Source organism: Neoarius graeffei, chromosome 13, assembly GCF_027579695.1.
Source record: "Neoarius graeffei isolate fNeoGra1 chromosome 13, fNeoGra1.pri, whole genome shotgun sequence".
Taxonomy (NCBI): domain Eukaryota; kingdom Metazoa; phylum Chordata; class Actinopteri; order Siluriformes; family Ariidae; genus Neoarius; species Neoarius graeffei.
The window spans coordinates 40247590-40261746 of NC_083581.1; the positions used below are offsets into that span (position 1 = coordinate 40247590).

The 14157-nt window shown below is 42.5% G+C and overlaps 1 protein-coding gene across 3 annotated transcripts in view; it reads left to right on the forward strand.

Annotated features, from left to right (window-relative positions):
* Positions 1-14157, forward strand: part of scube3 (signal peptide, CUB domain, EGF-like 3) — a 233417-nt gene that overhangs the window by 74198 nt on the left and 145062 nt on the right. For all 3 annotated transcript variants that reach the window (XM_060937716.1, XM_060937718.1, XM_060937717.1), the window contains exon 2: positions 6274-6396. In XM_060937716.1, coding sequence (XP_060793699.1) covers positions 6274-6396 — 123 coding nt within the window. The remainder of the gene's footprint in view (positions 1-6273; positions 6397-14157) is intronic.

Below are 14157 nucleotides of genomic sequence, written 5' to 3' on the forward strand. Positions count from 1 at the left end.
ACCCACCGTGCTGGCTGGTCAGACTAGTTTTAGCTGTCCAGGCTGGTTTTGGCTTTGTCAGGTCTGTTTGTTTTCATGGAATTAGAGGGACTTTGGACACTTACAACTGGTTCTAGCTGGTCAGGCTTGTGTGGCTTGATGGTATTTAAGGGGTTTATGGTTTCTGACAGGCTGGTTCTAGCTTGTCAGGCTGGTTCTAACTTGTCAGGTTGGTTCTACCTGGTCAGAACTGATGGTATTAGAGAGGATTTGGAGATTTAAACATTGGTTCTAGCCGGTTAGGCTGGTTCTAGTTTTTTAGGCTAGTTCTAGATTGTGATGCTGGTCTGAAATTTTAGTTGATCAGGCTAACAAGCCCTGTTATTTCGGGATGTCATATTGGCCAATCAGCTGGACCAGCATAAGACCAGGTAGACTAGGGTGGGAGGGTAGCTCGGCCAGGCTAAACAAAAAAAGGACCAGTAAACCATCGATTAACCATAATCGCTTATCCTGTGCAGGGTCATAGGCAAGCTGGAGCCTATCCCAGCTGACTGTGGACGAGAGGTGGGGTACACCCTGGACAAGTTGCCAGATCATCGCAGGGCTGACACATAAAGACAAACAACCATTCACCCACACCTATGGTCAATTTAGAGCCACCAATTAGCCTAACTTGCATGTCTTTGGACTGTGGGGGAAACCAGAGCACCCGGAGGAAACCCACACAGACACAGGGAGAACATGCAAACTCCACACAGAAAGGCCCCTGTCAGCCACTGGGCTCGAACCCAGAATCTTCTTACTGTGAGGTGACAGTGCTAACCACTACACCACCGTGCCACCCGTCAGTAAACCATCTTATGCTAATCTAATCTGTTTTCTAAATAGGGTTATCATGAAAAACAGTGTACAAGCTGCCTATAGTTTCGTTTTCTGACTCTTTTCTTTATGTCAAACAACCATAGACTTCTTTCTCCTCTGCGTGTTAAGCCATTCAGGCAACCTCATGCAAACAATGACCAAAACTAGCTTAAGCTGATTTTAGCATTAGCGATTTCAGCTTTTTAAATGAAAGAAAATAGTTTGTTGCGCTTTCTCCTTGATTTTTCAGTTTCTTTCTTTTTTTCTGTTTAATTTTTTTTAAACAGAAATGTATAATATTTAGAGTTCTTCACTACAAACCTCAGTTAAACAATAAAGCTATGTGTGCCATTGAACCTTTTCCATCTCCAGATGGGGAATAAGCCCCCAAAAGGGCCTCTGGTATGTTTTATGGATGGAAATTTTAGTCTCTCAACCAATTTGGTACACTGGTATTACCTTATTTATGACTCTAATTAGCTCAAGGTATTAAATTAGAGACCAAAATAAACATTCCATTCCAGGTCAGTTCCACTTTTCCTTTCCTCATGTCTTTGTCCGAAATTCCTTGGATAATCTTGTGAAGAGTTTATGGAGTTTCAGGGGCAAAACGTTTGAGTGTTTTTGTACAAAAATGAGAGGGTGGGATTAAAAGTGACAGGCAGCTGCTCCTGTAATGATAAACACTCAGCAGTAATCACTCAGATTAAACATTTTCTTCTGTTCATCTGTCTGTATGTGCCTGAATGGCAAAGACTCTCTTAATGCAATGCAACAAACATCATACAAAAAAGACCAGTAATTTGCAATCTACATTCCTTTCTGATTAGCCTGCCAGATTAGAGCCATGTCTGTTTCTATTATAGCTAATAGCAGAATTGTTTTTGTTTAATTTAAGTAAAGACAGAGATACAAATCTCCTGCTAACTTGTTCATCATGCAGCTGCATCTTTGCCCATACTTTAAGGTATGAAACAGCAGTGGGAGTTTCTTTTTAACCCCCAAATCAATGTCAGATCATCACAACCGGGCAATCAACCTAGTGCATCCAGGCCTGAAGAGATCTGAGGCAGATATAGACTTGGGATAGATTTGCTGGTTTTAAAAGGCAGCGAGAATACCGTTGAGTTTACTCAGTCGCTCTGCTGTGACGGGAATTAGCCTTCACGGGAAGATACAGAGATGAGAGGGAAGGTCTTAACAGGAAACGATAAAGAGAGAAAATACAGCATTGGTTGTTACTCAGGGAGAACATAGTTCTTGCCATGCACTTTGACATTTCATGCACTTTAAGTATGAAAGACCTTTTCTAACGCTCTTATTGAGGCAATACAAAGCATGAAAAATATTTGTACACTGAGGTGCACATCTTTCAGTGATTTTATAATTGTTAGTGATATTGAAACCGTAGGCACACACTAACAAATGGCAAAGAAGCAGGCAGGCATTCACAATTCAGCAACACAACCAAGCGATAAACACATTGAAATTTTTTCAGTTCTCTGCAACAAACGTAAAAAAGCGAATCCAAATAATTGGCTGTAAGTGACTGGATTTCTCAAACCAATCCTGTGGCACACATGGTTTCTTCAGTTCCCTGCTCACAAATTTAGTTCCTCCCTGCAATTAGTTGTAGTTTTTACTGGAAGAAAGGCTTTTAGCCATTATCTTATCTTATACTGTAATATTATATGGGTACGAGTGTTTTACTGGGAAATACATCACTTGTATTTTTCATACGAGCTACATCCGGGACATGGAGAACCAAAACGGTGACACAAATCTCTATATGTCACTCATGAGAATATCAGTGTGTCTATATAATAAAAAGAACATCATATGTTTGCCTGAAGATATGAAGTTTATCTTCTCGTGTTGAAAAACTCACGTTTTTCGTATGAAATACATGATAGATCTGAGTGACATATTTAAATAATATTGGCTGGCGTTGAGTGGTCTATCAGATATATTCCATTCAGTGAGGATGATACTGAAAGAGTCAAAGACGAGTTCAATATCATGCTCGCTGAATGGAATATATCTGATATACCATGAAAAAAAAAGCCAGCCAATATAATAATAATTATTATTATTATTATTATTATAATAGGGCGGCACGGTGGTGTAGTGGTTAGCGCTGTCACCTCACAGCAAGAAGGTCTGGGTTCGAGCCCCGTGGCCGGCGAGGGCCTTTCTGTGTGGAGTTTGCATGTTTTCCCCGTGTCCGCGTGGGTTTCCTCCGGGTGCTCCGGTTTCCCCCACAGTCCAAAAACATGCAGGTTAGGTTAACTGGTGACTCTAAATTGACCGTAGGTGTGAATGTGAGTGTGAATGGTTGTCTGTGTCTATGTGTCAGCCCTGTGATGACCTGGCGACTTGTCCAGGGTGTACCCCGCCTTTCGCCCGTAGTCAGCTGGGATAGGCTCCAGCTTGCCTGCGACCCTGTAGAACAGGATAAAGCGGCTAGAGATAATGAGATGAGATTATTATAATACATTCCTTTCAGGTGTTCAACGCGTTTTTCTCGCTCAAAATTCTCTCAAAATCTTCCGTATTTAACAGAGCAAACCTGGCGGCCATGTTTGTTTATAAATTGTCACAGTCACTCGCTAGCATGGAAGTTTTACGCCTCCAATGTCTTGACAACCATGTAATATTGTAAACCATATTGCACACTCATTCTCCATTGGGTAGAGTGACATAATACACGTAGGATAAGCGATATGCTAACAATATTGCATGCTATCAAACCTAATGAATGAAACCCATTAGAAGGGAATAGAATACATATATGTTATTTACCAGCTGGGAGGTCCGTATCATGAAATACTGTGACCGAGGTCTTGAAAGTACTGAGCGAGGCCCTCTGGGCCGAGGTCAGTATTCAAGGCCGAGGTCACGGTATTTCACCATACGGACCGACCTTAAGCTGGTAAATAATATATTAATTTTTTCTTTACCAAATTCTAACAGAAAACGAGAGTGCCCGAAAGGGAAAACCAAGCCGACCCGCCATTTTGAATCCTCATTCACGGCTGTAAGGCAAATGGCTTCCTCCTCGGTATACAAGTGCACTTCCATGGCAAGGAAAAAAAAACTATATTTTGCTGCCTATGTAGTCCCCTATTTATACAAAATTGAGTCATTCAGGATTCAGCCATGTTTTTGCTCGGTGTTAGCAACAGTTACAGGTTTTTAGCTTTCTCCTGAAATGTTTTCTTTTATTTCTTCTTTCTCAGGGTAGTAAAACTCGCTTTCGCTGTGAAGACTGTCGTTATCACCAGGGTGCGATTTGTCAAAAAACCAGAAGGGGGGGATGTTTTTTTTTTTTTAATCATGAAACGTCACAAAACTAAGGTAACAATAGGCTAACAGCTCAATAACATCCGATGATATCAAATGAATAACACTGTGGCAGCGGGGGCGTGGTCAAGAATCGGTCTGTGACAGGAGGGTGGAGTCAGGGAAGGTAAGTGGCAGAATCACTACACCTGTCGTTAATTCATGTGTTTGTGTGTCTTCCCAGTGACCGCGCCCTATTTAAGGAGAGAGAGCGAGAGCAGCGGGAGCTCTCTCCACAACTAGACGACTGATGTGTGTGCGTGTGTGAGAGTGCAGATAGAAGCTGAAAAGCTGAATAAAAGCGAGTTGTGTGAAATCAGTTCTGTCCTGCCGTCCTTCTGTCACAGACCGATGCTTGACCACGCCCCCGCTGCCACAAACACTAAATGAAAACGAACACTAAACCAGAGATAGTAAATTCATCTTCCCATCTCTCTGACTAAATACACGAACACTAACACACAACAAAGTTCGCATTGCTTGTCGCATTGCTGTGATGTTTCTCTCGCTCCGGATTAAATGGACAGTGACTCGAAAATCACTAAAATACATGAATACTAAATGAACAGTTTGCTCTGATGGCGCAATTCATGTGGCCTTTTCTGCTTTCCCGTCGATGCGCTATCCGCCGCGTTTCGCCCTTCTTTAATCCACATTTCTGCGAATTTCTCAGCAGGGAAGGAACGCACGTCTGGCCCATTGACAGCGAGGAAAAGAAGGCTGTCAGTGTGGATACATTCATTCTGTTGCGCTCATCAGTAAGGATGTGATTCATGGCGCTAAATCCATGTTCACACTCTGAATATTGTTATTATCTTCAATGTATCTATTTGCTGGGGACGTTCGTGAACATCAAAGCTGCCACTTTGGGTCATTTTGAAAGTGAGTGCAATGTAGACCATAGAAAACTGTGTCACAACATGCCTGTCATGTCAACTTTTTTTTGGTTTGTTTTATTGACGGGGTTGTCCCCGAGGATTTTTTTTCAGCAGAGATAAAAACCAGAGGGGGGGATGATCCCCACCATCCCCCCCAGCAAATCGCACCCAGGTTATCACTATCCATGCTGTAAAATTAATGCTATTCTCCTGAAAAATGCTGGCAAAAATGTGTAAGATTTTTGATAATTGTATAAATAAATCTTATAAAAAAATAAATGTTGACAAAAAAATGCTACTATGTTTGTTGTTGTTGTGAACAAGTGAGTCACCAGAGGTCCATAACCGGGGTCCATAACTGGGGTCCATATCGTAGGATATGGACCCACTCGCCAGCCAATCAGAGCGCAGGATTTGATGGAAACCGGACCACGAAAAAGATAAATGTTTTTATTCCACTGAAAAAGTGCCCTGTATGTATAATGATTCCCGATATTTCACTCCAGTGACATCACTCCCAGTGTTTTCCCACTGACTAGACGTGCATTGTCAAAATGACGAACTGGTTCAAAATGAAAATTCTTTTGATTAACTTGCGTGGGTTTTTTTTGTGGATATGTCCATATAACATAAAGAACACTACACGGTGGCATTAAGATACGAAGTTTATTTTCTCATGTTGAAAATATTTTCACTTGTTCGCTTCGTTCACTCATGAATATGTTCTGAACTTCATATCTTTGCGGAACCGTGTAATATCCTCTATATATGCAACCTCTCATTAAATGTGTATTTCGAAGAAAAATAAAGCTTGGTATGTCATAGCAGAGATCATCGGTGACACTGGTGAGAGTATGTAGCTAGTAGAAATAGCTTGCTTTGCTTTTGAGAACGAAGCTAGTACGAAAGCTGGCACATAACATGTAAATCAAACATCCATATTTAACATAAATCAGTAGATTATTTTCTTTGCATTTTGCTAGTTAGCTTTACATTCTGGCTTCTACTGTTGCACATCAGAACAAAAACATGATAAGCTCTTTTGAAAGTATGGTGGATATCATGAATCATGAGTACACCTGCAACACTTAAACCAAATTATACAGCCTACTACATCCTGGTATCATTCATAAATTAAAACTGTATAATAAATTCTTCCCTCCTATCCAATGTCCTCTAACTTCATATCTCGTGTGTGTTCTCACTCCAGATGTGGACGAGTGCGTGGAGACAACGGACAACTGCAGCATTGACGCTATCTGCCAGAACACGTTCAAATCATACAAATGCATCTGCAAGTCCGGTTATAAAGGAGATGGAAAGTACTGTGAAGGTATGGCTCAGAAAAGTGTGTCATTTCACTGATTAATCACTTTCTGACCAATCAGAATTCACCTGAGGAACGGAGATTCGATGATGCTTGCATTTGACCAATCGACAGTGTACAGTACACTCTGCTTAAAGATTAATGAGTCTACCATTCTTAACAGGTTACATTTCATATATTCTGAAAGGAAAATCTTCTGTTGTGGGTTCTACATAAAATCTTTAAGTTTTCCCTTGGAATCTAGATGGAAGTTTCCCATGAGTGTAGTTCCTGGGTTCCTTAAAACATTCCTGCATCAACATTATTAAATTTTGGGAAATAGTAACACGTTTTTTGACATATTATTAGGGTGAATTAATGTTGTTTGAGAAATGCAATTTGACAAATTTGCATTAGTTTTTTACGAGTGCTGGGCAGTGGACATAGACTTTTGGAACCTGCTGTACAGCAAACCTGTAAAACTTTCTTTAACCCACTAAGAAGTTTGCATGATTTGTTAGAGCATTCATTACATTTAACTACCCTCTGTGTGTGTGTGTGTGTCATACAGTAACATTGCACTCCTTTAGTTCCTTGGCTGCACTTTCCGACTCACTTTGGGGAACGGAGTTGCAGGTTCAAGTGAACACTTAAGAAAAGATTTTATTTAGATCTATTCACTGCTCATGTGATAGAGCAGGAAATTTCTTGCACATGTTTAGTGATTACTTAGGATTCGAAATCGAGCATCTGTGAGTGTGATGCCAAACCGGCAGTGATGCAATACTCAGCAGAGGGATGCCGAGACCCACAGGCTATGCTTCTCCGTGGATCTGAAGCTCTTCACAATGCTCATCCATCTCTACTTTTATCGCTCAGACAATTTGCACCTTGTCCCATCAGCATTCCCGCTTTCACTCCTATTCTCCAGCTTCTTGGCCTTCGGTTGCCTGTGGCTGCTTGCCATGAATGTTATAAGCATGATAAAAAGCATTATAAAAGAGGACATGAACTAAGTCATAAAAGCAGAAAAAGGCTTGGATGTTGAGTAAAACTTTGCGGGCGGACTGCCAGGTATGAGAGGACGTCCACCGAGGTTTGAGGAGAGGAGAGAGGGCGCGTGCGGTGTAAGAGGCTGCTGTGTTTGTCTGGCTGCCTCGGCTCTCCAAATAACCCTCTTTGGCTACAAACACCCCAGGCGAAACCTCAAAGAGCCAGCAAGCTCAGGACTATTTGTGAATTGGTTGGACTGCACAAATAGTCTCGGCCTGCTGGCCTAGGATCAGTGTCTGAATGCCTTAAGCTTGGATGTACTGGATGTGCTGTTTGGCCTGAATTTTGTTGCATTTCAGTTCTCTAAGGAAGAGAAACCATCCATACATCCATTCATCCATTATCTGTAGCCGCTTTATCCTGTGCAGGGTCGCAGGCAAGCTGGAGCCTATCCCAGCTGACTATGGGCAAGAGGTAGGGTACACCCTGGACAAGTCGCCAGGTCATCATAGGGCTGACACATAGACACAGACAACCATTCACACTCACATTCACACCTACGGTCAATTTAGAGCCACCAGTTAACCTAACCTACATGTCTTTGGACTGTGGGGGAAACCGGAGCACCCGGAGGAAACCCACGCAGACACGGGGAGAACATGCAAACTCCACACAGAAAGGCCCTCGTTAGCCACTGGGCTCAAACCCAGGATCTTCTTGCTGTGAGGCGACAGCGCTAACCACTACACCACCGTGCCACCCGGAAGAGAAACCAGTGAATCCTAATCCTTCCAGAGCCCTCGCTGAACTCAAACAAGAAAATCTTGATAACAAATACTAAGACGGGGTGACATGTTGGTGTAGTGGTTAGCACTGTCGCTTCACAGCAAAAAGGTTCTGGGTTCAAGCCCAGTGGCCGATGGGGGCCTTTCTTTGTGGAGTTTGCATGTTCTCCCTGTGTCTGTGTGGGTTTCCTCCAAGTTCTCCGGTTTCCCCCAAAGACATGCAGGTTAGGTTAACTGGTGACTCTAAATTGACCGTAGGTGTGAATGTGAGTGTGAATGGTTGTCTGTGTCTATGTGTCAGCCCTGCGATGATCTGATGACTTGTCCAGGGTGTACCCCGCCTTTCGCCCATAGTCAGCTGGGATAGGCTCCAGCTTGCCTGCGACCCTGTACAGGATAAGTGGTTACAGACAATGGATGGATGGATAGAAATACCAAGAAGTAGTATAAATGGAGCAATGATATCAGTTAAAGACATTGCAAGACTGTAAAGGTTCCTTTCATTTAAAGCACTTTTCTTGGATGAAAAACAATAAATTTCAACAGCTGCATCTTTCTGTTTCTGAGTAATGGCATGTAAACAGTGTGATTGTAATGAATGAGAGCTGAGAGAGTGGTGACTGAAGCCCTCGGCCTCGACTCCTCTGACTCGCTGTTAGAACACTGACTTTATCTTTTGATTTATGGTCTGACCTGGGTTTCAGAATGACTGAACAAAATGCTTTTTAAGTGAGTGGACAATGCTGATTTTCCAGAATGTTTGCATCTAGGGTGGTTTCCTGGACACAGTTAATGATGTAGATGATCAGTTCCATTTTTAGTATGAATGTTGTGCTGAAAAGTCACGAAAACTTAACTTGTGGTTTATACAAAACTAGGCTGAGGTTTTAGGGGTCTGTGTCTTGTCAGCTGAGGCAAAAAGACAAAGAAGAAGAAGAAGAAAGGATTTGCCCAGGAACTGCAAACATGAGTTGGACACTCCTCCTTCACAGGCAAACTCAGCAAAGGGCACCAGGGGAGTCTGGATAATTAGTGCTCAATTGGGTGGCAAACGAGAGGGGATGGCCTGCATGTTCCTGACCTTGTAGAGAAGAAAAATTTCAACGGAGTGGAGCAGAACATTTAAAGAGCTCTTGTGTTATTTCAACTGTTGGATTTCTCCTTATCAGCTCAACTGAAGTCTACCTCCCTTTGCCAGGAACTGTTCTTCACTTCAGAACAGTTGAAGATTCTGCTGTGGTCCAATGGCAAGAGACATTTTGCTGCCTAAGAACAACAGCCAGACTGGGTGCTGCATTTACCAAAGACACAGTGACCATGTCTAGATTCTGCCCTGCTCTTCAACACTACTAAATGACAGCTATGCTCCATGATTGGTGAGAGAAAGCAGATAGCAGGTCCAATCATGTTCTCTTGGATTGTGCAGTGACAGGTGGCTGTGGCAAATTTGAAACTGGAACGTCTGCATCCCAAGTGATAAGTTGAGAACTTAGACAGTTGTGCTACTTTATAGTCATCCCATTGGCATCAAATTGTGTTTCCATTACTCAAGTGAAGTTTGTTCAAGATTGTTATATGAGTATTCAAGTCAATGTCAATGCAGTTTAGGAAAAGGAACTTCTTCAGGTATGCATGGCTTGCCTTAGTTGCCTGAGTAGTACAACCTCGATTCCAAAAAAGTTGGGACAAAGTACAAATTGTAAATAAAAACGGAATGCAATAATTTACAAATCTCAAAAACTGATATTGTATTCACAATAGAACATAGACAACATATCAAATGTCGAAAGTGAGACATTTTGAAATTTCATGCCAAATATTGCCTCATTTGAAATTTCATGACAGCAACACATCTCAAAAAAGTTGGGACAGGGGCAATAAGAGGCTGGAAAAGTTAAAGGTACAAAAAAGGAACAGCTGGAGGACCAAATTGCAACTCATTAGGTCAATTGGCAATAGGTCATTAACATGATGGGTATAAAAAGAGCATCTTGGAGTGGCAGCGGCTCTCAGAAGTAAAGCTGGAAAGAGGATCACCAATCCCCCTAATTCTGCGCCGACAAATAGTGGAGCAATATCAGAAATGAGTTCGACAGTGTAAAATTGCAAAGAGTTTGAACATATCATCATCTACAGTGCATAATATCATCAAAAGATTCAGAGAATCTGGAAGAATCTCTGTGTGTAAGGGTCAAGGCCAGAAAACCATACTGGGTGCCTGTGATCTTCGGGCCCTTAGACGGCACTGCATCACATACAGGCATGCTTCTGTATTGGAAATCACAAAATGGGCTCAGGAATATTTCCAGAGAACATTATCTGTGAACATAATTCACCGTGCCATCCGCCGTTGCCAGCTAAAACTCTATAGTTCAAAGAAGAAGCCGTATCTAAACATGATCCAGAAGTGCAGACATCTTCTCTGGGCCAAGGCTCATTTAAAATGGACTGTGGCAAAGTGGAAAACTGTTCTGTGGTCAGACGAATCAAAATTTGAAGTTCTTTATGGAAATCAGGGACGCCGTGTCATTCGGACTAAAGAGGAGAAGGATGACCCAAGTTGTTATCAGCGCTCAGTTCAGAAGCCTGCATCTCTGATGGTATGGGGTTGCATTAGTGCGTGTGGCGTGGGCAGCTTACACATCTGGAAAGACACCATCAATGCTGAAAGGTATATCCAGCTTCTAGAGCAACATATGCTCCCATCCAGACGACGTCTCTTTCAGGGAAGGCCTTGCATTTTCCAACATGACAATGGTAAACCACATACTGCATCAATTACAGCATCATGGCTGTGTAGAAGAAGGGTCCGGGTACTGAACTGGCCAGCCTGCAGTCCAGATCTTTCACCCATAGAAAACATTTGGCGCATCATAAAACGGAAGATATGACAAAAAAGACCTAAGATAGTTGAGCAAATAGAATCCTACATTAGACAAGAATGGGTTAACATTCCTATCCCTAAACTTGAGCAACTTGTCTCCTCAGTCCCCAGACGTTTACAGACTGTTGTAAAGAGAAAAGGGGATGTCTCACAGTGGTAAACCTGGCCTTGTCCCAACTCTTTTGAGATGTGTTGTTGTCATGAAATTTAAAATCACCCAATTTTTCTCTTTAAATGATACATTTTCTCAGTTTAAACATTTGATATGTCATCTATGTTCTATTCTGAATAAAATATGGAATTTTGAAACTTCCACATCATTGCATTCCGTTTTTATTTACAATTTGTACTTTGTCCCAACTTTTTTGGAATCGGAGTTGTAGTAATTCAGAAACTGTTTCCATTGACCAACACTTAACAATTGGCAAAGCATGAGTTTGACCAGCATGACCTGTCTTTTGGTAGGTGGTAAGATCATGCTGGATTTTACAGCACCTTGGATTCCTTTCTTTTCTTTTCTTTTTAAAGGAACATATCAGATTGTAGTGTCTTTTGGGCAAGTTCGTTTCTTGGGCACTTTAAAAAAAAAAGAAGAAACCTTTATTTGTCACATGCACAGTGAAATTCATTCTCTTCATTTAACCCATCTGAAGCAGTGAACACACATGCGCACACACTCAGAGCAGTGGGCAGCCACACCAGAGCGCCTGGGAAGCAGTCAGGGGTTCGGAATCTTGCTCAAGGGCACCTCAGCCAAGGCCGCCCCACGTCAACCTAACCGCATGTCTTTGGATTGTGGGGGAAACCGGAGCACCCGGAGGAAACCCACGCAGACACGGGGAGAACATGCAAACTCCACACAGAAAGGCCCCCACCAGCCCGGAACCTTCTTGCTGTGAGGCGACCGTGCTAACCACTACACCACCGTGCCGCCCGTGATGTTGACCCAATCATTCATCCATTGGTCATCTAACAAACTTCACTTGGGTTGATGATGTAATGAATTGTCCTTAGATGACTGTGGGAGGATTCCAGAGTTACACAGTTCAGCATTCTTGCTGGAATGGATGGCCTTCTCTCACCTGTCAATCAGCACAATGCTAACCAAAGCAGACTTCTGTTTATCAATATGTTAAATTAACAGCAGTTTGGAAAGGTGTCATGAATGACATCACGTCTTAGAGCAGTGGTCTTCAATCTGATTTGCAAAGGGCTGGTGTGACTGCAAGTTTTCATGCCAAGCAAGCAAGAGCCAGACTTGACTTCACTTCTATAACAAGTTCATCTTTGTCTTCAGCAGCACAGTGGTGTAGTGGTTAGCAATGTCGCCTCATAGGAAGAAGGTTCTGGATTTGAGCCCAGTGGCCAACAGGCACCTTTCTGTGTGAAGTTTACATATTCTCCCCATATCTGCATGGGTTTCCTCTGGGTGCTCCGATTTCCCCCACAGTCCAAAGACATGCAGGTTAGGCTAACTGGTGGCTCTAAATTGACCATAGGTGTGAATGTGAGTGTGAATGGTTTTCTATGTGTCAGCCCTGTGATGACCTGGCGACTTGTCCAGGGTGTACCCTGCCTCTTGCCCATAGTCAGCTGGGATAGGTTCCAGCTTGCCTGCGACCCTGCACAGGATAAGCGGTTACGGATGATGGATAGATGGATCTTTGTCTCCAATCTGCTATCAGGCATGCCTCCTACTCAGCTGAAATGAAAGCCTGCAGCCAAACGGGGCATTTCTGGATAAGATTAAAGATGCCTGCCTTAGAGGATCCAAATGTTAAGCTTTTCCTTGGTTGGTAGTTGTTATACATTCATTCTTCATCTTTAGTAAACAAATCATCCTGCTCAAGGCCACAGTGGATACCAAGTCTATCCCAGGAGCAGGAATACCCCCAGGATGTAACACCATGCAATTGTCGGGTCCATGTACACACTCATTCACAATTAGGGCAATTTAGTATAACTACCATCTACCCCATTTTTGGAGGGAACCAAAGAACCTGAAGGAACCCCAGACAGACATGGGGAGAAGGAAAAGTAGTGTAAAAAAAATTCTAGAATGCAATTCACAGCCCAGCCATGGGCTCACAGTAAGAAGGTTCTGGGTTCGAGCCCAGCGGCTGACGGGGGCCTTTCTGTGTGGAGTTCTTATGTTCTCCCCATTTCTGTGTGGACTTCCTCTGGGTACTCCGGTTTCCCCCACAGTTCAAAGACATGGTTAGGTTAACATAGGGCAGCCATGGTCTGAGGTTGGGCTGAAGTGCCCTTGAACAAGGCACCTAACCCCCAACTGCTCCCCAGCCACTCTAGCATAGCTGCCCGCTGCTCTGGGTATGTGTGTTGCTCACGTGTGTATGCATGTGTGTGTTCACTGCTTCAGATGGGTTAAATGCAGAGGAGGAATTTCACTGTGCTTAAGTATATGTGTGATGAACAAAGTTGTTGTTGTTGTTGTTGTTGTTGTTGTTAACCAGCAGTGCTCTCTGTGATTCATATCAACGACCACCCTCTTCATTTTCTATCTATTTCATTCAGATCAGTGCAGGATACTGGGGAAAAGAACTACAAATGTCACACTCTCTCTCTCTCTCTCTCTCTCTCTCTCTCTCTCTGTGTAAATTAAAAGAACATCTCGGGATCTCGTGTCTTTTCTTCTTCTGTTACCGGCTGTGCATATATCAGCTCTGTTTTTCCTTTGCTTTTCAAAGTCTTGTTAGTGTTTACTCTTATTACACAGCGGTGTTTTCTCATTCTTAGGTTCTCATATATCTCTCATTGAAGTGTTTTCCATTGCTATTTCTGGTCTAAATTGTGATTGTGTCTTTCAGGAAAAGAAATAAGGTGCATTTTAGTTCTATGTACTGTAGATAAAAATGAAAGAAATTTGTGAAGTTGATAAACATCATCACAAAGCCACTTTACAAAAATCCTTCATGAAAAAGCCAGCAGTGACAGTGCCAAGGAAAAACTCCCTAAGATTTTTCCTTCTTCATGGTTATATGAGGAAGAAACCATGAGATGAACCAAACTCAAAAGGGAGTCTGTTCTCTTGCTGGTACCAGATAATGGGATTATTAATCTTGACACCATACAAGTGCAAAAGAATAAAGATGTTAGATGATCTTG